The 25,037-nt window shown below is 44.5% G+C and overlaps 1 protein-coding gene across 4 annotated transcripts in view; it reads right to left on the bottom strand.

The window, feature by feature from the left end:
• Nucleotides 1–25,037, bottom strand: part of IGF1R (insulin like growth factor 1 receptor) — a 300,057-nt gene that overhangs the window by 201,472 nt on the left and 73,548 nt on the right. For 3 of the 4 annotated variants that reach the window (XM_064569953.1, XM_064569955.1, XM_064569954.1), the window contains exon 3: nucleotides 17,791–17,907. The exons of the other annotated variant lie outside the window; for it this stretch is intronic. In XM_064569953.1, coding sequence (XP_064426023.1) covers nucleotides 17,791–17,907 — 117 coding nt within the window. The remainder of the gene's footprint in view (nucleotides 1–17,790; nucleotides 17,908–25,037) is intronic. 4 annotated transcript variants of the gene reach the window in all.

A 25,037-nucleotide genomic window follows, 5' to 3' on the forward strand; every position in this document is an offset into this window, starting at 1 on the left:
ACAAAGCTTAAGGCACAACAACATTCATTGCAGCCTTACTTACAATCGTGAAAAATGATGAAGAATTGGAACCAAGGTAAACGCTCAACACTGGGGAATGGTGAAGCATATCATAGCATCTCCATTACATGTAACTTTATGCAACCTTTAAAAATAAGGCTGAGAAGGGGTTTATGGCACTGAAAAGCTTCAAAATGCCAGGAAATAAACATATTATTGTAAGATGCTGGACTACACTAACCTATATTTAAAAATCTAGCAGAAAAGGGGCTCTTGGGTGGCTCAGGAGATTAAGCATCTGCCTTCGGCTCAGGTCATGATCCCGGGGTCCTGGGATCGAGCCCTGAGTCAGGATCCCTGCTCAGCAGGGAGTCTGCTTCTCCCTCTCCCTCTGCCCCTCCACCCCCACCACCCCCCACCCTCCTGGTGCCAGCTCTCTCTCTCTCTCAAAAATAAATATTTTTTTAAAAAACCTAGCATAAAGTACACTCAACTACTCTCAGTGATGGACTTACAGGGGACTTGACTTTTCTGAGGTTTTTTTTTTTTCCTCCAAATTCTTTAGCTCAGAGACAAACTTTTATTCCTAGAGGCCTGAGTAGCTTTAGGCAATTAAAAAAACAAAACAAAACAAAACAAAGTATGCTAGAAGGAATATGAGACTTGGCTCAAAAAGACTTGGACTGTTGTCCCAGCTCCATCCTTGGACAAATTGTTAAACACCTTGGAGCACCAGCTTTTATACCTGGAAGATGATTGGAATAGATAGTTCCAGGGTCCTTCTCAAGCAAAGTGCAACTGGTCTGGCCTATAACCCTCAAAGTCTCAGCGCACAGGGACGCAGCGAGGCCCGCAGAGCTGGCCTCCCAGGGGAGGTAGAGGTGCTCCAGCCTCACCAGATGAGGCTTTCTCTCCTCAGCCTGTCCAAGTCCCTGCCTGTACCGCAGGCTTGCAGCTGCTCTGTGTGCTGGAAGATGGGTGCCGTAGGTCAGAGGTTGAGGAGTGACATAAGGGAAGGATGAGGACTTCCGCCGGAGTCAAAATGGTATTACTGCATGCTAGCAATTCATTTTCACCGCTTCATATCTCTTAAAGGTAAGGAAGGGGGGGAAGAAAGGATGGCCCCTCTTGGATAGAAATCCAGCAAATACCTTTATTCACTAAGAAACTAGAAGAATAAAAAATCCAAATTAAAAGAGGTTTTCTCTCTCTCTTTTTCTCTCTCTCTTTTTAAGCAGAAAATCAAAAGCTTGAAAAATATCTATTTTAAAAATCTAAAATAATCAAATGATTTTCCCAGGTGACATGGTGAACATTATGGTGAACCAGTCTATCCAGAAAAATGAGAAGTGTTGCACCATGCTGTCACTTGCCGGGCCCAGGCTAGTAACAGCCAAATCTAATCTCGTAGGCAAAATATGGTATGATAGGATTACATAATTAATTTTCCTGTTAGGAATAATTGTTACTGACTTCATGTCATTACAGTGTCAGCTCATCCGGTAGATGATTGCTATCATATTCTAATTACAGAAACACACAAACAATTTGTAACCATTCATTATTAAATAACGAGAGAGGCCACAGTTGCTGATGGGAACTTCAAAAACTGAGAAAACCAAGCCAAACTGGACAAGAGGTGCTTAAGAGATTAATAAATTAATCCTGATGAAGTTTCTCCATTGTTTTACTACGAATCTAGCTCTCAGATTACCTGCTAGACATATTTTCCAAGAGCTACATTGTTTAACTTGATTAAATGTCAGAGTGACCCAAATCACTTTGTGTCACCAAGAACAAACAGAAATATAAATATTTAAGATACAGTTTAGACTTTTGCCTCTGCACACACCAAAAAAGACAGCAGTCCCCATTGGCTAACTACAACAAGGCAAGTACAAAAACCCCAAGTTTTAAAAATAGGTATATTAAAAGGTATTTACATAATAAAAGGATTTATTCGGTGGCTCCCAGTAGGTATCAGCAGAAAGCATTAACAAGGAGAGTGTTAGGAGGAAGAAGAGGAAAGAACCTCCCGCTCAAGCTCATCCTACAGCTTTTTGGGGTTTTACAATGAAAGTCAAAAGAAAAAGATGATTTGTACACACATTTTCATTTTACAATAATCCTGAGGAGTGTACCTAATGAGTAAAGAAAGGAAAATTATACATGCAGAAGTATAAATGTAAAAGCATACTGTGGTCATATAAGAATTATTCCCTGTCAGCAGTAAGCAAAATCAGAAATAAAAAATAAGGGGGGGGGGGCACCTGGGTGGCTGAGTCGGTGAAACATTGCCTTCAACTCCGGTCGTGATCCCAAGGTCTTGGGATCAAGCCCCGCGTCGGGCTCCCTGGTCAACAGGGAGCCTGCTTTTCCCTCTCCCCTGCTTGTACTCTCTCTCGTTATCTCTCTCTCTCTCAAATAAAAAAAATTTAAAAAAAAAATAAGGGAGGGGGCATTTTTAGTTTTAGAACTATTCAACAGGCAAACATTTATCTCCTCCAGATAGGTTTCAAAAATCTTTGAGCTAACTAATCCCTTCTTCACCCCACCCTGCAACACACACACACACACACACACACAGAGCAAACCATTCTGCTACTAAAGCTAGTATTAGGGGCTCATATTTTTACGAGTCAGTAAGGAGCCATTTTCCCAACAAACTAGTGATACTCACTACCATGTGCTGAAAGACAGCTGACCCAAAACTGATCATATTACTGTCTCTCTCTTGCTTTTGAGAGAGACAACAGAGCTTTATAGACTTTCCCAAAAGTCCCAACCACAGAGGGACAATCCACCAGTCAATTCACTGTCCAGAAGTTACAGTTCGGGGTAGCTTTTTTTTTTAAATCTTGAAACCCCTTCTAATCACTACCAACCCCCCTCCGGGACCACACAACACAGTTCTCATGCTCACACGTCTCTTCTAATATTTCGTTGTCAGAATCTGAGATGCACCCAAAATCACTTACTCTGTTTACAACCTGGTAGGAAAAGGGTGCCAATAAATGGGATTATATCAAATTATAAACAATTATAATTTGAAAGGTAGATCGCTGGAGTCACCAGCATGAATTTACATTATTTCCTGAATAGAATTAGACAGTTAAACAGCTGATAGCTTGAGAAACTAATCAGAGTGATCCATGAACCTGGTGAATTACACGTTCATCTTATCAAGACAGCTTAGGGTCAATGCAGTAAGTGGGTAAGAGAGTAGGTAAGGACACCACCATTCCAAAGGAGTGTTCAAAGGGCTTCCTCACCAGTCCTAATTAGGGAAAAATTAAAACCATTCAAGTGCCAAAAGGGGTTCAAAGAACAAGACACAGACATTGGGCCCTTTGAATTCATTACTGCATGTACCTAGGGGCCTCTGCTCTCAAAAGCAAAACAGAAAAAAAATAAGTTCTTTTAAAATAAGGGAGAGTATCTGATCAGCAGAACTTGTGACCTGAATAATGACAAGGACGAGGAGACCAAAAGAAAAAGACAGGCATGTTGTCTGGAGCTATCCCTTTCTACAAACTAAGACAATACACAAGCGTCCTCTCTACCGGTATGTGTGATGTTAGAAAGAAAGAGACTGTGGGAGAAATCCACGCCACAAGGCCTGCCAGGGTGACTTCTGTGAAGCATCCTAGGGCAGCTGTCTAAATGGCCTGGAAGTTACATAAAAAGGAGATCTACCCAAGGGGCAGGGACTTGCACCTGTCACTTGGTCTTCCTGCAAGAGGGAATGCCATCCTATATCAACCTAGAGGGAGATCCAAAGCCCTCTACTATCAGAGCAAGAGAGAGAGCAGAGAGGTTTTGCTTTTTGCTTTTCAAGTTTTAATCTGTAATATAAGCACAAGACCTACGATAAAAAATGATACAAAAATGTAAATGATAGGCATGTCACTCCTATCCCTGTCCCCACCCAGTTTGTTCTCTACCTGCCCCCATATGTCATCACGCTAACCAGTTTCTTGGTTTTCCTTCTGGTGTCACTCTACACAGACACAAGCGAATGCAAAGATACCGTCTTTTTTCTTCTTCATTTTACAAAAAAAAGAAGTATTTCTTGCCTTTTTCACTTCTCTCCTGGAGACCTCTTCACACAGAACATGGAGCACCTTGTGCTTCAGGAAGCTGGGGAGTATTCCATTTTGTGCATAACTCTTAATTTATTAACCAGTCCCCCGCTGAAGGACATGAGGACTGTTCCCAATCTATTAGCATCACAAACAGTGCTGCAATTAGTATGTGTGCAGGTCTACTCATAGGACAAATTCCCAGAAGTGACTTCTGGGTCAAAGGTTACATGCATTTACATAACTTTCATGGGTACCGCCAAACTGCCTTCCACGAGGGTAGGGCCATTTTGCAGGCTCAACCGCAACGCTTGAGAGTCCTTGTTTCTCTGCAGCCTTGACAACAGAGATTGTTGGACACACTTGTCGATGTCAGAGCAGGTTTTCACCCTCCAACCAGGAAAGGAAGGGAAAACAAAAGTTTCTCCGAAGAGGAATTTGAACACGTGCCCGGAGTTTCAGCCCGACATCTTCTACATAAGCATCTGCGATTCCTCAAAGATGTTTTTTTTTCTCCCCCCTCTTTTATCCTCGGGATACCCTAACAAAACTGAAGAGAAGCACAGAGCTCCTGCCCTACCAAGGGCCCCCATGCAGGCGGGTTTCCGAAGTCCTTTCTCATTTCAAGTGAGATGAGAGGGAAGGGGGTAGGGACCCAGGAGGGAGGGACAGCTCTGCCACTTAGGAGTTCCCCAAGGGCCCTGCCTGGAGGTCTCTGCATCTCCCAGCTCCCTCCCCTGTAACAGGGCGGGTCACTGGCCACTCCAGGGACCCCAAGGGCAGCCAACTTGGGGCAAAAGCTTGGTGCAGCAAGTGACACTCCAAGGGAGAATAACTTAGTGCCGTTTTACAACAAATGCATGGCCATCATTTTATGATGCCCAGAGTGTAACAAGGTGTAAATTAACTCCTATAATTTAGCAGAGAGCTCAGTGCAGTAAATCAATACACAGATACTGTTTTACTTGAAGAGCGCTTAGCTTTCCCCTCCCTACACTAGTTAATATTTCTAGAAAAGAAAACTAATCATTAAAATAAATGCAACCATCCCCTAAAGCAGTAAGTTCATGTTAAATTTCACTGGGTAAAAAAAAAGTCATTACACAGCTACACCCAGGCCTCCGGGTCAGAGTACAAAGCCACCATTCCAGCCCAGCCAGGCTCAGAGAAGGGAAATGCCCCCGGCCGTCTCCCAGCGCTAGCCCTCCCCCTGGGGGCTTGGGGCTGTTTCTTAAACCCCTCCAGGGCTTAGTGTCCTCCTCCTCTCCAAGAAGGTAATGGCAGTTTCTACTCATAGGACTTTGCAAGGATCAGATGAGGAAACATATACAAAGCCCATAGTAAATGCCATAATAGGACATAAAAGGGGGAGCGGTTTACATTACCATCCCCTTTAAGGGTCCCTCTGTCCTTTCTTAATTACAGGGACCACCTCCACCTGTGCTTTGGAGCCATTCCAGGTCTCTGGATCCGTACTGGGCTTCCCCCCTCCGCCCGCCGCTCCACCCTTCCCTCCTGGCAGAGTCCCTCCGCTGGACCCTAGTGTCTGTTACAGAAAACAGTCTGCGCTGGAAGCCTCCCCCTCCCCAGCTGCCATCCTCCCCTCCCAGGCACAGCCACACTTCTCTGTGTCCTCACACTCCTCCCCCGCAGTCCTCCCTGCTCTCCAAAGCTGCAGCTGGCCTCACCCCTGCACTGACTCAGCTCTCAGGTGCAGTCCTCAAGGGTCTCCCTGTTGCAAGACCCAGTGGACCTCTTCATTCCCCTTCTTCGTTGGCTCCTTAGTGTCTGTTGGCTCCTCTAACCAGCCACCTTCTCCTAAAACCTGATCCCCTGGAATCTTGGATGCCACACTCCCTGGCTTTTCTCCTTGCACTCAGACCACTTGGGTCTCCTTTATAGACCCCGGTTCCTCTATCGGCCCTTGAACGTTGCCATTCCAACAGGATCTGTCCCTGGCCTAACCTTCTTGCCCCAAACTCCCTAGGGTGCTGGATGTTTCTGCCTTCAAGTACCACCTCCACACAGACAACCTCCCAAGTAAGCCACCTACCCAGACCTCTCTCTGAGCACCAGTCCCCACTTCCAAAGGCCTCTGTGAGTCAGAGGTGCCCCAGACTCACCATCTCCAAAAATCCAAACTCTAGGGCTCACAATCCTCATCCCTGGTCTCCCTCCAGCACTCCCTCACCCCAGGATGAGAACCCCAGATATGACCCTGAACATCTTGCCCGCCTGCTCCTCAACACAAATCTGGGCAATTTCACCTCCTAATCTCTGTCTAGTCAACTTGTCCTGACGTCTACTAGTCCATGTTCGCTTCATGCTTTGCCTTGCTCACTTCAACAGATTTGTAATTGGCCTCCTTTCTTATCTATTTTTCACATTGTGGCCACAGTGATTTTTTTTATGCCAACATGATATTCTCTCTTTCTCTCTCTCTCTCTCTCTCTCTCACACACACACACACACACACCCCCTATCTGTTCAATATTCTACACTGATTTTCTATTGCTCCTATTAAAACACAACCCTCAAGATGGCTTCTGAGCCCTGCCCTGGCCTGCCCCCCCCCCACCTCCCCCTTATTCTACCACAGGCTGTTTACACATTATTTCCTTTCCCTCTTGTCTCATAGCATCATGCCTGGCTTTTGTGGCCCTCATCACAGACGCAATGTTCTATTTGTTTGTGGCTGGTGTGATTAATGTGTCTCCTGATAGTCCGTCCATGTGGGCAGGCGCCAGTGTATGCAAATGACTCCTTGGTGCCCAGTGAACATTTAATATGTATTTATATAATGAATGAACCAATGAAAGAAGAGATGAATGAGTCATTGGCCTGCCCTACTCCAAATGACATGAAAATCCCAGTTACCTCAAAGGTACCTTGTAAGAACTCGATATATCTGTGTCATGGAAACACAGTTTATTGTGTTTGTGTTTCTAAATCTTATCAACAACAAATTATAAAAACAGTAATGCATTTCCATCTTACCTCCTTTATGTTAACATCCATCTAATTAGTACTTTATTTTCAAAACGCAGACACAGAAGTGCTAGTCACTGAAAGAAGGGGCAATAAAAAAAAAAAACTAAAAATGACCTATTTACCATGAAATCATAATTAACTTAACACATGTTTCCTTAAGGGATTTGTTATGAGGGCAGTTATTATACCAGTGAGTCAATTTTTGTAACAAGTGAAAATAATATTATTTAGAAACAAACCCAAATGATCAGCACTTATATTTTTAAAGTAAGAAAAAAACATTTTTTTTCAATTTGAACTTCAGAAAACCTTATGCTAATATTATAACACAGGAGTTCTGGCTGGGAGTAGTTCAGATCAAGCCACATTAGCCTGGAGTTAACTCTGTAAAATTATTTGAATCCCTTCAGAAATTGTTGCAAACACCTTCACGTGTCAGAACTCCTCAGCCCACACAGATTCCCACGAGCTGGTCCCACGTGTTTCCTCAAGCATTTTACAGCTCTGCCAGACTAAGGTATTCACCACTCCTGCCTGATTTAACAGTGACCAAGAGCAGCACGAGTTCTGTTGGGTTTATTTTCAAAATTTCACCGAATTCCTCATTTATCCACAAACTGATCTGTTTTAGACCTGGCTCCATGATGTCCATTCTCCAGGCCTGGGCTAATTTTAAACTGATATTTACCAGGATATGCACTGGGAGGGCTGGATACACTCCTCAGGAAGAGACGCTGATCTTTAAAGAGACTTCTTCCCACCCAGCTGAATGGAGGGTGAACGGTTTCAGGAACCAGCTATGGAAGAAAGTGCTATAGTCCGGCTTACCAGGGACAGACTGATTCTGAAACGGCTAAGTTCCCTACCTCATATTGTCTCAGCTATTGTTCCCCCCACCCACGCCATCACTTGATACTGCTCAGAGACTACCATAAACCAAGCCTCTCAATCCTTTCAAAGGTACTGGAAGTCTTCCGTGAATACGCATACATACACACGCACATGTACATACATGTGCATACATATATTACAAACATGAACAAATAGAAATTAGATGAATAAATGTTTATAATTGTATTATTAACCACATAAAAATCCATATGTAGGAAGAGAACAACAGAGATATGCCTTTTTTTTTTTTTAAGATCTTATTTATTTGAGAGACAGAGAGCACATGATCGGGGAGGGCAGGTGGCAGAGGGAGAAGCAGGCTCCCCGCTGAGCAGGGAGCCCCATGTGTGGCTTGATCCCAGGACCCCGAGATCATGACTGAGCTGAAGGCAGACACTGAACTGATGGAGCCACCCAGGCACTCCCAGAGATACGCCTTTAAACCTACTTATTGAGAGCTCTACACCAAAAGACCTGGTTTTATTTCTTTAAGACAACCCTTCACAGCATGTCCTGGGAAAATCCAACAATTCTGAGGGATCCTCTAAGCAGAACTAAGCAGAACTAAGCAGAACAACTCTCCAGAAAGGGAAGAGAGGGAATACCACAAGGTAGTGAGGGGTTAGCAGCGGCCAGCAGGTATGCAAGTACATGTCTGCTCTCCAACACGTGGAAATGTGACCCCTGACACCCCCTTCACTGGCCTGGAAAGGGCTTGGCAATTTATTCTCATGTGGGGATGTTTTTGCTAAGAGTCTGCTGTTTTCTGATGTGACCTTCTGGGTGCCTGGCAAAAGGCAATGCAGAGCCTCCCTTCGCTGCAGAAGGAAATGAGCAAGACTGGAGTGCAAACCTCATCCAGGAAGGAAGGATTTTACCTAGCCCTGGAAGAAAGTCACTCTTCCACGTAGCATCTAAAAGTCTCAGCAAATGATATAAACTGAAAAGCCAACAGTTTGTCAGAGTCACAGATTTCTTGTTACCCCCAAATGCTCAGAAAAAAACACATTGAAGCCGTATCAAAAGACTTCCAGTGGAGACAGGCTTGAAGGAAAGGAATACAGACATGTCAACACAGGACTTTCTGCTAACAACTTCCCCGAGAGTTATTCTCAAATAGGAAATCCAGAAATGTGAAGTCAGGCTGAAATGTACAGAACATAAAACTCTTAAAAACACACACACACACACACAAAATCCAAAGCATTATTAAATACCATTCTTTGATATTTCTACTCAGTAGAAGGATTTTTTGGACCACAGATATATTCGACTGAGATTTGCTGACCAGAAAGACCCTTCTCGTGGACTATGAAGTGGGGTTTCCCAAGATCATTAAATTTCACTCAATCGTTTTAAAGAGCCAATTCAGCCTCATACCAGGAATGGCAGGGGAGAGGGGAGAAAGAGGTACATGGGAATGCCAAGGGATGGAAAGAAGAATCCCCTAAATCAACCACTTTTTTAAACTGTGTGAATTCTACAATGTTCTCACATGTGCAGCCGTAATGCATAGTATACAGCAGGGACATTTTAATATCCTCCTTTATCCTGCCTTCAAGACACTACCAAACAAATCTTCGCCCTTACAGAGATGGCAAGCCACATATTTACTGTAACTAAAATAACTCAAAACAAAGCATTTCCCTTTGTTGTACTTCTCTCCTCAAAAAGAGAAATTCTGCTTCTCTCGGACACATCAATTTCTTATGTCACATATGACCAATCACAAAAGCCTTTTCAAGTTTGTAGATGTGATTTGGCAAGTAAGGCTGTAGGGAATTCTGAAACTCGGGTTTTGATGGGTGTACTTCAAGACTGCGTTTTGGCTTTGTGTGGTTTTCTTGTTTTTGTTTCTTCTTCTTAAAAGCTTCAGATTCTTGACCTGCTAAATGCTTTTTTAGCCTTCATTTAGTCTCAGCCCGATTTATCATCTCATGAACCACAGCCACGATGTTCTCTAAGGGACAAAACTGGAAAGGGGAGTTCAAAAAGCCACGGGCATCCCACGGTGAATTAATCACATGCACAAGGTGTGTAAATCAGGGCCAAACGACATCACGCGTGCAACAAACAGAGGAATGGAAAGACATTTTGAAACATCAAGTACTCACCAAAACTTAATAGAACATTTAGCCTGCATGCTTTCACTTTCTGAAGCAAATGGGGCCAAAATATTTCAAGTTGAAAGTGACACTATGTAAGCATGCTCTCAAGTTCCTTCCTAGGGGCTTGAGGTTTTCACAGAGCCCTTAAACCCTGTCCCTTGTAAACGCACATGGCAGCGGGGTCCGGGATGCATGCTGGACCCAGTCACAAGATTCTCATCCTCTCCTTCAGAGCAAGTCTCCAGCCGTAAGGTTAGTATTTTCTTTTAGCAAAGGTGCCATTTTTCACAGACTATTTTTCTGCTTTCATAACAAGTTCATGTAGGTAGTGTAGGTTCAAAGACAAATTTTTAAGGGAGGACCTGATGAAGCCAAAAAAAAAAATGCCACTTGGTATCAAAAGACATAATGTCAAATCAATTTATAATTCTGTTGATGATAAAATATCCATGGTTATACTTTGATGCAGAAAAAAAGGGCCGAAGTGCCACTTCGAGGAAAAGGGTGAAAAAATACCATGTCTGCGTAAGAGCTGCTAGAAAGGATGAGATGAACACAAAGGCATAAGATTCTCTCTCATGCTAGACCTCCAAAAGGTTCCCAGATAATGTGGCGCTCGAGTCATCGTTCCACAAAACCAAGAACAGCCAAGATCAGCCACCACCATTTTCTGGATGTTCTGCAGAGTCCCTGAGTCAAGCATGAATCAAGGTCAGTTTTGTCTAAAATTCCCAAAGGGTACAGCTCCCCAGTGCACAGTGACAGCATGAAAACAGTGAGCAGGCTGTTCCTACACTCACAGTTAGAACTTTTTTTTTCCCCCAAGCAATGTAAACTTTGAAGTTTTTAAGTAGGACAAAAAGTCATCCAAACCCTGTTCTTATTTTGTTTCGTGTTTCAGGATATAAGAGTATATATCCTGGGGTGGGAAGGGTGTGAGGGTTCACATTTAACCACTTAAGAAGTTTCGGCAAAGACAGTCAACCTGACGTTCAGTTGTCCAGAAGAGTTCATTACACCCACCTAAATGGCAGTTGGGAGGCTCAAAGGAGTATGCCTGGCAAATTGTAACATGGGATGGTGGGCATCATTAGGTATTCAAGTACAAGTCTGAATTTCTGGTCATTCTGGTCTTTTATAACCTTAATAGAGAAATTCACCTGAAAATGCAACTGAGATTTATCCACCTACATCTTCAAAAGGCATTGAGGGTTGGGTGGGAGGTGTTGTGGCTTGGTCTCAAAAGGACACAACTGCCTGATAATATACAAGTCAGGACTAAAATTCTATGGCATGGCATTCTAGCTCAGATACCAGTAACTGGAACTTAAAGCAAATGACCGTACACATTCATGAATAGCTCCTCTCTGGTATTTATAAGGACTGAGTCATGTACAAGGCAAGGAGACTCAGCTTATGATGTCCAGGAACAAGGGTGGGCCCTCATCCACATCTAGCAAGGACACCCACCACAGACACACAGCATCTGAGACAAGGGCCTCGGGTATGTGCAATACAAGAGCCTAATTCTGAATAGGATACCACATCCCACTGGTCATTCTAAATCCTACTCATTTAGAAGAAAGCTCTTCATCATCTGGCTTCTCCCCTGGCCTCATTACAGGACCAAACTGAGGAATAAATCATGTTTTGCTCAAGTAAAGGTTAACGGCTGCCTCTCATTTTTTCTATCGCAGGGCTCCCTGAACAAATTTAGATATGCGCTGGAGGACTGTCATAGGATTTTAATCTAGGCACACCATGAGCATGACCAACCACCATGGGAAAACCTGCCGTGACAACTGCAACCAGAGGAAACAGCCTTCCTAGAGGTGTCATCCAAATTGGAATGACGTACCTTTGTAAACAAGGCTGTAGGAGCTCAGCTCAGGACGGGGAAACACTTGTGCTCCTACAACTGACATCCAGAGCCTGAGTGGGTCTTTCCTTGTTGATGTAGCACAAACAGCACAAATCCTCAAGGGCTGACTGAGGGCCAGAGAGAAGGTCAGAGGAGGTTCCAGAACCTTCCACTCCTTCCCCATCCATACCTCTCGAAGGCCTCTCTCCCTCTTCTCCTCCGACGCCATCCCACTGCTCTACAGTGGATCTTGGATCAACGGTGATCAACATGGATCTCAACAGGCTCAGAGTGCTTTAAAAATATATGAAAACAGGGGCGCCTGGATGGCTCAGTCAGTTAAAGTGCTGACTGTGGACTTCAGCTCAAGTCATGATCTCAGGGTTGTGGGATCAAGCCCCACGTTGGGCTCCGTGCTCAGGGCAGAGTCTGCTTATCCCTCCCTCTCCACCTTTCCTCCCGCTCACTCACTCTTGCTCTCTCTCTCACTCTCTAAAATAAAATCTTATATATATATATATATTATATATATATATAAAACAAAAAGTTCTCTAAAACCTACTTTTCTTCATCCTAGGATACTGGCAAGGATAGGAGAAGAGGAAGGAAGGAGACAAGATGAATCCTTCGAATTCTTCTTTTAAATGACTTATTTTTGGAAAATTCCAGTTGAAAAATTTACCCGAGGACAATTTGGAATTTGACAGATTGCAAACTCAGAAGTTCTGTGCCTCAGACCACCCTTTTCAATGAGTCCCTCCCAAAAGAGTATTTCTAGGTCCTATCACTCACTCCATACTCCTCCCAGGCAAGAGAGAAAGAGGGAGACAGACAGGTCATATTCTTGGCAGGACAGATCCTCTCTGGGTTCCTAATCTCTACGCTGAAAGACACCAAAGAACCAATTGGTGACCAAATGTCACCAGCCCAAAACTGCAACACCGTGCGCCGAAGAGAATGCCACAGAGTGGCTCCCAAGATGATGGATGGGCCAGAGGGGCTGCAGGCTGTGCCCATTCTCACTGTTTACCACTGAATAAGTCACAGGAAAGCAAGAAATAATTAAAGAGAAAGGACCACTGCAGGTACCACGTGTGTGGGCAAGAGGCCGGGCCAACCTAGTCCCCGTGGATGAGGTGCCCCTCCCAGAACACCCCCCCTCCAAAATGCTGTCTTCAGCAGCCGGTTGGTTCCAGCGAAGTGACTGACATTTAAAGTCTATGGTGCTATAGGTCTTGGTAATTCCTAGATGCTTTTACAACAGGCAGGAAGGCTGTTACTATTTAGGGGTTGAGGTGATTTGTTTTTCTCTTTAAAAATAGCCTCCACTTGGGGCGCCTGGGTGGCTCAGTTGGTTAAACGACTGCCTTCGGCTCAGGTCATGATCCTGGAGTCCCTGGATTGAGTCCCGCATCGGGCTCCCTGTGCGGCAGGGAGTCTGCTTCTCCCTCTGACCCTCCCCCCTCTCATGTGCTCTCTCTCATTCTCTCTCTCTCAAATAAATAAATAAAATCTTTAAAAAAAAAATAGCCTCCACTGATTAGGAAAACATATGCAGCCCCCTTGCAGATTTTAAAAGGAGGCAGCACCTTCTGTCATGTGCTCTGCTCTTTCACCAACAGACAGCACCCAATACTTCCTGCCTACCATCTCGTCAGATTTAAAGAGAAGAAAGTATTAACTGTATCTCACCAATAGCTGTTTATCCAGTGAATTATAAAAGAAGCCACTGGGTTTTTATTATCCAAGCCTTCAGGACAGTTTGAGTTCAACACACACAATGTTTCATTCATGCTGTTAAATGGATAATATTAACCTTTCTTGCTGAGACGCATTAAAAATGCTGGCTTTACAGAGCAAATGTAATTAGTGCACATTAGTAACTTCACCAGTCGCAGTGACAGAAGCAAAGTGAACTAACAGGATATAGATTAATGTAATCAAAATATCATCTCCTATCATCTCCACTTGTTAGGCAGCAGGCTGCACTTCCTTTGTTGGTTGAATGGTTTGTTTTGTTTTGTTTTTCTTTTTTTTTTTTTTTTTAAGATTTTATTTATTTATCAGAGAGAGAGAGACAGAGGCAGGCAGAGGGAGAAGCAGGCTCCTTGCTGAGCAAGGAGCCCGATGTGGGACTCGATCCCAGGACCCTGGGATCATGACCTGAGCTGAAGGCAGACGCTTAACCGACTGAGCCACTCAGGCATCCCTTTGTTTTTCTTTTTAATAAAACCGATAGATCAATGAAATGGATGAATAACTACTTGCAATCCCCCCTCAGGCGACTACTGTACAGGAAACCATTTTGGTGAGTGATCCCAAAAGTTTTTAATTTGATGTCCCTGTTCAGTACAACTGTGACAACAGAGCAAGCGCGCAAGGCTCTTTTTCAGGGCCGGGCTAAGGAACTCTCCAAGAGAAAGACACAGAAGTGGAGTGTTTGCCCTTTGAAGTTCCTCCAGCCTATTCACATGCTGAAATGTATGTCTGCCAACATCGTACTGCCCATCCACGGTAAGTGAGTATTGTCTCTCAACCCTCCTTCTTCTGATCAGAATATCCACAGTTTCCTCGGGTGGACCACCTTGTCCTCTTCCTCCTTGAGGTTGGGCAACCAGTGGCCTGGGCTGGCCCATCAAGGCATGGTTTCCTTGGAACATACTGGGGGAGGGCAGGCACTGTTTACGGCACACAGAGACACAAGGAACCGAAGCTGTGCCATTAGATCAGAACACCAGCTCTTTTGCACTGAATCCAAAGTTGGGAGATGCAGGGTTGAAGCTGTTGATAATCCTTCTGCTGCCACATGGACCCCAAGCGTGAAGCCCACATGCTGGCAGGTGAGGTGCGAAGAGCCCCCCAGTGGGGCTCTTGAAGCCTGCCCCAGTCCGACACTTTTCCATTACGTAAGATGGGTGGTCATTTTGTTTATTTTGTCTTGTTTTGCATAAACCAGTTGAAATGGTCCCACCCCACCCCCCAGCCCTTTGGAAATGTAAGTGAAGATACATCATACAACTCATTTCCCATAAGGCCACAGGGCCCTCCCCGGATTTGAAGGAATGACGTATGGCCACACTGGGTGGTCATCTTCCCTCATGCTGTGTGACAGCGCTGCAGGGACAGCCCCTCCGAGCTCCCAAAGTTTGGAACCCACAGTGACTACAGCTACAATCCAATCAGCACTGCTGCTAGAACATTCCAGGGTCTCATGCATCACTAGGAAGCAGAGACAAGAAGAAAGGATATTGCTACCCATACATTTTTTTTTCTTTTTATGCAGGAAATTGAAAGTAGAATTTGACAGTCCTTCCTCAGGACCAGCTTTTACATTTAGGCTGTACAGAATTTTTTAAGTTTAACCTAGAAACTCGTCCTTGTATAGATGGGAAATGCCAAATTCAGAACAATATCACAAAAACTAAACAATGCAAAAATTGCACTTAGAAGAAAGTGATTCAGAGCTTCCCAAAAGTCCTTTTTAAGTAGGAAGGCACCATGTTAATTTAGTTCTTGTCCAAACTCAGGGAGGCATTCAAAGGTTACACAATCAGCCTCCTGGCATCATTAAAGTACAAAGAGCAGTTAATGTTCAGAATGGTGGTCACCAATTAGTCCAAAACATGCACTGATTTATCAAGCTCACACGTCTGTTTAAGTTTTAAGTTGCTCTGTTAGCGCCTGACTAAGCCTGAGTGACACAGGTCTGGGGTCAGTTACTTTATTGCAAAGTTAATGCCACTTTCATGAAGGCTCCCCGGATGCAAATTCCATAAGCCATTCTGGGTACAGAGAGAGAACTAGAAACACGCTACTTTTTTTCTCCATGTGTTTCCATTTCAAGGGGGGAAAAAAAAAGCATGATGAGAAATATTGAGATTTGATTGAGGCTGACCTACTTGGAAATAAAAAAGGATGAATTTATAGCTGAGTATTTTAAAAATAAAAAAAAAAAGGTTGAATACAAAAATGTCATGTCCTATTATTACTTTAGGTTAATGCATCTGAGCACAACGACTAGAGGAGAATACCTGTTATTACGTCCAGTCACCAAGCCTGCATGATCTTCACACTAAGTAATGCCATTATGGAGAATTTCCAAAGAAATTAAGTACAACAAAAACTTCAAATGGAAATAGTAGTACAGTTTATAGGAACTGAATGTACATGCTTTTACACCTAAGGATTGCAACATGCACAGCCAGCATCTGAGGGTCCCACGAGGCGGGCTAATGTTACCTGCTGCTCAGGGAAACTATTCTATCACCACTGCGGCATGTCTGTAAAGGACTTTCAGGGTATGTAATATCAGCCCCCATTGTGGTCTTGCCTGTTAGCAGATCAAGTGTACTAAATTATCTAGGCATAAGACTTGCAAGAAAGGGAAAGGAAGAGATGATTAGAGGTAAACTAGACAAATCCCTAGGCTTTGCTTCCCCCAGATACGTCTCAGAGCATTGTTCAGGGTCCCTATAATGGTGATTTGGGAAACAGAAGTAACTTGCAAGGAGTCCTGTGTTTCATCCAGATTTTATTAAGATATCACGGCGTGGGGTGGAGGGAGGTGTCCATCACTTCTCATCTTCATCAGGTACTTATGTTACAAATGGCTTGTACTGAGAATAAGGTTAAAGATTTTGGAGGATTCTTCTCCCAAATGATAATGCTGGGGAAAGGCCGCAGCAGTGGAGGCCTGGCTCCTCCAAGGGCTGAGCAGCCTTGGGTGAGTTTCCTTACTCAAGATCCCCTGGCCTCCTCTAGACCACATGGCGGTTAAACAACCCTTCTCTGAGGAAGAATCCGAGCCTCTCAAAACAGCCTCCTTCCCTAGGGACTCAGAGGTGCCCTTGGACCCAGTCCTCTATGGAGGGGAGGTTCACAATGAAGCTCTCCTCCATGGAATATGCCAGGTGCTTGATGACCCACAGGTATCCTTCTGTGTAGCAGCTACTCCTTATATAAAATGTTTAAAAGACAAAGATTTATCAAAAAAAATGGGCCCTGGCAGCTCTCTTCTTCCCACCCCCCACAACCCCTCCAAAGCACTGGGAGGACTCCCAAAATAGGTATCCAGTGCTGTTTCCAGCCAGGTCAGTGTTTCCAGAAACCTCCTAGACGAACTCCACTTGCTCAGGCCACAAGCACCTCAAGTTCAACATGTTGAAACTATAAACATTCTCTCTCCTTTCCCCACCAAATTTCTGTCCTGTTTATTCCTATTCTAGTTAATGGCATCGATGATCAGTCAGCATCTCCGATTGGTCCTCAGTGATCCTTAAACTCTTTGCTTTTCTTCTACCTTCCCCATCGCCTTCTTCCTTCACTGTGCCCTGCTAAATCTATCTCCAAAAGGTCTCTGACACCCTTTTCTACACTCACTCTCCACCTACCGGCTCCGCCAGCTTCTCTCCCCAAATGACTGTCAGAGAATCTTATGGAGCATAGATCTACTTATAGCTATCCACTGCTTCACAGTCACTGCCTGTAAAGTCAGGTCCAATCTCCATAGGCAGGCAGACCGACCAGACCCACACAACCTGGTTTTTGCCAGCCTCTCTCCCTTACTCTTAGAGGCAATCTACTTATCCAGATTTATTCTGATACTGCCTTTATTCACCCCAGTCCCCAAGCTCTGCTACCTGGTGAACTCCTCTGCCTCTGTTGAGGCCCTGCTCAACTGTCAGCCTTTCCCTGACGCCCTCCACACCAACGTGCCCCCTTCCAGACACCCATGAGACTTTCAGCACAGCCCTAATAAAATCCACTCCACACTACTGTGCGGCTTATTCACCTGTCAAACTCCCCCAAACCCAACCCAGGCGAGGCTCCTCCGGGACAGCAGCTGCGGCTCACTTGCCTTCAGATCTCCAGAGCTGAGCGTGGTGCCTGGCAGAGGGCGGCAATCTGCAAATGTCTGCTGAACCTGACGGACTGGGCACAGAACTGAGAGAGAGATCCGAGATGAGCGCCGTGCCTGTGAAATAAACATGGTGGGTCTAACGCTACCCAGTTGGCCAAGGTCAGCTGGACCTCCCCCAATGCCAGTAACCCCAGTCAACAAGTGGAACCAAACACAACTGTGCAGAAACATGCTGTCACTGTCACTGCTAACCACATTTTCCAACAGTCTGCTCCAAGTCACAGACCAACTGGTCAATCGCTGTTTGAGTCTCCAACCTGTATCCCTCCAACGAGAGAAGGAACTAATATAGAGTCTTTTAATGATTACCCTGGTGTTCAGAAAATAAAGGGGCAGCACAAAGCTGAACTGTCCCCAGTACATGACAAGAAATAGGACACGATTTGTGCCAACTCCCAGTCCCCCCCTCCCAGAAGAGCCCCACCCCACCCCCCTGGGAATGAGAGGCACGAAATTCCAGCCAAGGAACCCAGGGCCACTGGATGCAGCTTTAAATAAACAGATCTATGGAAACAGTTATCAGTGAGGACTAATCTTTCGTCATGACCCAGCTTTTGAAAAATTCATTGGGAGGAACAAACAATAGGCAAAATAACTGAAGTCAAATGAGGGGAGAAAAAAATCGAACCTTTTTAAATGCCATTCATTCTCAAGGGTTAATGATTACGCGGATACATGACTTGTGTAGAGAATAAGGAGGCAGAGAGCAGCTAACCTCTAATAAGTATTCAGGCCTCAACTAAAATATTCCTTCCTTGGTATAAACTATAATGTTGAGAAAAGGATTCACACATCCCATGACATCTATTTTTATAGCACACAGCCCAGAGTTAGCCATATCACTTTTAATGACTTGAGATTCCAGAAGAATTATCACTATGGTAACATTTCAAAATGGCTGTCAAAGTTACCAGGCACCAGTCCACAACAGTTTGGATCTAGTAGGGCTTTTAGAACAGACTGAGTTATTTTCAAAATTCATCTAATGATTCCGCATGCCCAACAAAGCTTGGCTAGAACTTGGCTAATGGGGTTATTTACAAGTGTGACTTAATAGAAAGAATGCCCTGTACATAATAAGCACTCATATATTATCTGCTGTCACTCTGCCCAATGCCTTTTGTACAAAATAATTCACCGGCGATTACACTGATGTGATCAAACTCTTTAAATTTTTTTTTATGTTTTAAAGTATGAGGAAGAACAGGGAAGTAGAAAATTTGCCATTATTTTTGTTACTTTAATCACTGACCTTAAATTATTTTACAAAATAGGAACTGATATAAATTATACAAGATAAAATAGATCTCAAATATTTAAAAGTGCTTGTGGGTGGAAAACAAAATACATCCTACAGTTAGGAACATATACTTAAATTCTTAAAATCCTCCCATTCTCAAGGGTTAGCCTTAAAAGAAACAAGTAATGCCCTTCGCTTCTCATGTTCATAAGAAAACAGAAGGCTGACCTCAAAGGCCCAATTCCACCTGAACTGGTGCAAGCTTCTCAACTCAGAGAGAACAAACTCCAAGTCAGAACCTGAAAAGACCTTAATAATGTGCTTTTAAAAACTACCAGTTGCCCTCCCTCAGTTCTCAAAATGTTTTAATGCATCTCTTAGCATTCAAATAGAAGTTTGAGGGTATGAGAAAGGAAGTGTAGGAAGGAGAGAGCACTGCGTCATAGGTCATATAAAAAGGTTTCTAGAAACATTAATTTTAGTCATATACTTATTTTGTCCTGGGGTCATGATGTAAATCTACGTCTTACTGTGGGTCTGGTCAAAGCATTTGGAAACCACTGATGTGGTGGTATGCCTTTGTTTCCAAGAGAGGTGAGGTAACCTGCCCCAGGTTAATGCTTAGGAAACAGTGGTACACTCAGATATTAGAATTGGAGTCCTCGTTTTTAAACATTCTTTCCCTTATGTTACTGTGCCTCTTTTCATCAATAAAATGTTCAACACAAGCATCCAGTAGGATGAATTTACAAATAACCATATTTGAGAAATTAAGGAGCCACTGACACAAATTCTGCTTTTAACTGGGCTGTTCAGACCAGATGCCCTTTAAATGGGCCCTGTGATCCCATAAACTTTTAATTACAAAATCATGGACCTGCAGAAACAGGGTGTTACAAGTGAGAACTGTTCTTTCCAAGGGTTACGCAGGGAAAACCTTATCCAAGTTTGCCAAAAGCACACACGACACTTCCAAGGCCATCTACCAAGGACAAACACACACACACACACACACACACACATTGTCCCAAGGGCATTCTAGACCAAGGTCCCTGCCAGGGCCTACTGTTTCGACTCTCATAGAGATGGTGAATCCCAGGCTTCAATCCCTGAGAAAGCCCAATTCTCACTGGTCAAGGCAAGGAGGCCCCCAGCTAATGTCTCCAGGGAGCTGGGAGAGTTCACCAAGACCTCACACAGAGCCTGCTTTCACAGAAGGACAATCAGATGTAGAAAAGTCTGCCTTATAAAAACACATTAAAGTAGAGGGGTTTTTTTTTTAATGCAAAGGAGTGTAATGAAGAATATAGGGAATGGACCCTACCCTATTGTCTGAATAATATCTGTTGATCTTTGAAAAGAATAAAAGCCATATAAGCACATGGTTAGAAAATCCAAACAGTGCAAAAAATGTACAAGATGAGTAGTGAGGGTCACCCAGAATCTCCAGTCACTTTCCATGGAAAATACGTATTTCTCACTTTCTGGGATCCCTTCTGGAAAACTTTTTAATGATTGTACCAGCATTTACCAGAATATATTTACCACCAAAAATGCACTTTTTAAAGTCAGACCTGAAGGATCACGATACACACGATGGTCTGCATGTTTTTTCACTTAATTTATATGAGCATATAGATCTAATTTTTTTCTTCAGGAGGAACTGCTCTATGAGTCGGTATAGATTTCGTGTCTTCAAGGATGATGGGAGTTCAGGGTCTTCCTACAGCACCACCTTGGACCGGAACTCTTCTGAAGATCTACCTTTTTTCACAACAGCTGTTCTGTAAGTGAGAATTCTACTCTTTAGAAATGTATGAATCAGAAGCCAATTCTATGTGCGGTATTCTTTGTGCCTACTCTGCGCAATCCTAAAAGGACTGTTTAATAATTACACCCTTGGGAACAAAAACACTATAATGCATTGGTTAGTCTTTCACCTGAAGAGCTGTCCTATGTCAGGCCTGGTGTTGAGTTCTTTCCTTTACTCCTCAGGACAACCTTGGAAGAGAGCTAGGATCCTGTCTTACAGAAGAAGTGCCTTAGAAAGACAAGCTCTTGAGCAAGGTATCAGAGCCAGGAAGTAACAGAGTCAAGACTTTAAGCCAGATCTGTCTGATTCTAAGATCTCCTACTAGAAGGGACTTTTTTTTTTTTTTTTTTTAAAGATTTTATTTATTTGACAGAGATAGACACAGCAAGAGAGGGAACACAAGCAGGGGGAGTGGGAGAGGGAGAAGCAGGCTTCCCGCGGAGCAGGGAGCCCAATGCGGGGCTCGATTCCAGGACCCTGGGATCATGACCTGAGCCAAAGGCAGACGCTTAATGACTGAGCCACCCAGGCGCCCCTAGAAGGGACTTTCTTGACATAGGGTGAAGGTGCTGGCTTCCCTACCAGAGAAAAGGAAGCTACCTAAAAAGCTGTACAAAGAAAGGGCCATTACCCACTCTCTGGGGTCTCACCCAGCAGCTGGCTTTGGGAGAGAGGGCAGAATGGGCTCAGCCAAGTTAGCATCGGGAAGAGCTACGGGCCACCTCTCACCCTTGTTCTGTTGTCCCCTGAACAGGGGTGTGGAGCGAAGGAGAAGATGAGCTGCTCAGGCCTCTCCAAGAGAAGGAAGACTGCCCAGGCTGAAGCCAGCTGACCTTAACATTCGCTCCTGACCCCCACCAAGTCCAGCCAGGCTTTCCCAGAGACACAAAAAGGACTGGTAATAAACAGAGGCAACAATAGGCAGGCTTTCTCCCCGGAAACATCACTTTTCACTAAAATGCCTATCTTGCATAACTGTGGGTATGTTTACAGATCCGGGAATGTGCAAAACAAAATTACTTAAAAAGTATTTAAAAAGTGAGTAACAAAAAAAAAAAAATCCATCTTCAGTGAGTCCAGGGGCTACCTCCTGTTCCTTTTTTCTATGATGGGAAAAGAAGCGGGGGCTTTATTTTGCCTCAGCAGGGCCTCCAGGAGACCTTTTCCGGCCCAGCCGGCATTCCTTTGGGGTGACAGAGTGCCCGGCTGCGGTTTCCCCAGGTTTCCCCATCCTCCTGCAGCCCCGCAAGCGTGGTGACTAAGCCCACAGGAATCTGGCCCGTGCCCGACCCACCCAGAGGACAGTGAGGACAGGCAGCCGGGAGGAAGCCCCGTGGCTGCCCAGGGCCCCTTCCCCAGAAAGAAAACCCCAAGTCTGCCCTTAAAGCCCAGGTGCAGCTCAAGAGGGCTTGGAGGGTCACTTCTGCTGCAGAAGGAAAAGAGGCCACCTGAGCACAGATGACAGCCCTCTGCCCTTCACAGAGGGCCCCTGGGCCTGCCTTAGCGAAGGGATCACAAAAGCCAAGTTGCAAGGTACACCTTTCTCTCTGAGAAAAACTCCAAGTAAAGGCTGGTTGTTTGCCTGAGGGAGGCAGAATTAAACTCGGGGCAGGGCAGACAACCACAAATTCAGTTTGCCCAATAAATTAAAGAAAACAAGAAAAAAATAAATAAATAAATGTTAAGGTCGTGTGGCCTTAAGGCTTGAACTGATTTTTCAAGAGCTTCATTCATGGTCAAATCAGCATTCTCAGATCTGATTTTGATAAATCATTTCCTGACACTTTATATTTTACTCCCTATATGACTGTTATTTTGTATATATATAAAAAGAATAAAAAGTTTCCTGTAAACCACATCCCTTTCTTCCTTTACCACAAACTGCCATTCATCAGAGCTAAAGCACACCAACCGCCCCCCGCCCCCGGCCATTTAAAGATATCTTTATAAGATTAAAGAAGGGTTTTAAAAAGAAAAAAAAAAAAATCTCCCGGTTAAAAATCAGTTTTAAAAAAAGGTGCTTGATCACTGATCAGCATCAAAATTTTGCTCCCCACGTGAATATAATCCATCGACGTAAAAATGAATCCTGCCTAAAAGAGAGGGGATCCCGAAGACGGAGACAAAAGCAAGGCATTACAATTCAGAAACAAGTTGTTTCATAATTAAGCATCTGTAATTTGACAATAATTATGTCACTCCTCCATTTTCATCTTTCCTTTATCTGAAGAGTTGTAAATTTTCTGATCATGTAAAGAAGGGGGGTGGTCAGGGGAGGAAGAGGGGAGAAGCGGGGGGAGCCACGCTACAGAATCCTAGTCACTAGGTGGATATGTGCTAAAGCCCCCAGCTAGACAGAGCAGGCTATCAAGAATTCATCACACGTGGTGCCTGGCCTTGTCCAGGGCAAGGCAGGCCATCCAGTCATTGCTGGGTGAGTGACCATGGGATGGGTTCAGGAATGGGAGGGGGGGCCTCCATGCGAAATGGTGGCCAGGTGGGGGTGGGGGGGGAATGGGGAGAGTAAGGAAGAGGCTGTGGAATCAAAGAAAAGCAGGTCTGGATTCGGGTCGGCTGCTTAGCTTTGCATGACAGCTTAACACATGTTATGTCAGGTCTCCTGGTGGCCTCAGTTTCTTGATCCACAAAACGGAATGGCAGTATGTACCTTACAGAATGACAGAGATTAAATGAGAATACTCACAAGGTGCCTGGGACATGCTAATTGCTCAGTGAATGCCAGTCATGACGGTAAACACAGTCCTTACTAAGACATTAATTGTTAATTGCCACAGGGATCCGGAGGGCAACCAGGGTCCCTTCTCCCACGTAGAGATCTTGTGCAGAAGAACCCACCTCGTACCTGATTCCTCTCCACCCCAGATGCCACACCCCGATGTCCAAAAGGGGCCTGGCATGCGTGGGTTAGATTGGCAGGCACCTCAGAGGTCCAGCTCATTGCAGGATATACCCAAGCACCGTACGGGTTCTAATCTGCAAAACCTCCAGATGCAGGAGAATTTCTAAAAGGTTCTGAAGAGCTTTAACACCGATTAGCAAAAATGCCCTTTTGTCAACATGGTTTCTATGGCCTGGGATTTCTATTTGGAAAACACTGAGTCACGTAAAGACACCGGACAAGAGACAAAGGTTCTGACCTACTAAGATGCTGTAGCTCTGCTTCTACCATCAGATGAATAGCTTTGTCTTGGCATGATTCACAGTGTTATCAGTGTGACTTACTGCTCTCACCCCCCTCCCTCCAAGAGCCCTGGAGGGTAGAAAAGGGAGAACAAGAGGGGATGATGGCAGGGCAAGGAGAAAGTGTGCCTAGGTGGAGACATGCATGGAAGATGTCCCAGGTTCTAAACTGGCTTGACCCTCAGAGTCCTGGGTGTGGCGTTGGCTAAATCTTCCCGACCTTTTCCAAGTTAGCCTCCCTCTAACTCACTGTGACTTTTCTGGGGGGTTAAGCAGAGTGTGTGAAATTATTTCCTAGAAAGTGCTCATGGAATGAAAAATTCTAATTGAACTTATGTATATTCCAGGGCCTAAGCCTTTTCTTATATGTTAATGGCAGCACACCCTTGAATAACCAAATCCGTAGATACGGTGCGGCTCTGAAGGACTCTGCTGTGAGTGACACGGCGTGAAACCAGGTCACTCAGCCTCCTGCGGCTTTCTTTGTCCACTGCAGGAAAAATCCTCTTCTCACTTGCTAAGCTGGAGCCTGTTCCACGAGGGGCAAAGCACTCCAGAGTCATCCCGTCCTGTTTGCTCTCGCCCAGGCCCCCTCTGACCTAGAAGACCCACCCTCAGTCAAGGATACCTTTCCATACACAAGACAATGGCAAGGCTGTGTCGATGACGGCGGTCTCAGCTTCACTGGAATACAAATACACAGAATATTAACTGGAATATGTGGGCCCAGGAGAAGTTCACCATGATAGCTGTGACTTTAGTAAAAATAGCAGGTGCATGAAAGGACCTGCTGGAGATCCTGGAAGAAGGGATTCCTGAACTAAGTCAGGGAGCCAACTAAATGATCTTCCTTTCAGCTCCGAGATCCACGGACACAGAGCATTTCCTTGAACTGGCTTCTTCATCCCCCATGAGTAGTCCCTGGAAGCC

Source organism: Mirounga angustirostris, unplaced genomic scaffold (genome assembly GCF_029215605.1).
Source record: "Mirounga angustirostris isolate CCGP_5_RB_7025 unplaced genomic scaffold, mMirAng1.0.hap1 SCAF_9, whole genome shotgun sequence".
In the NCBI taxonomy this organism is placed as follows: Eukaryota; Metazoa; Chordata; class Mammalia; order Carnivora; family Phocidae; genus Mirounga; species Mirounga angustirostris.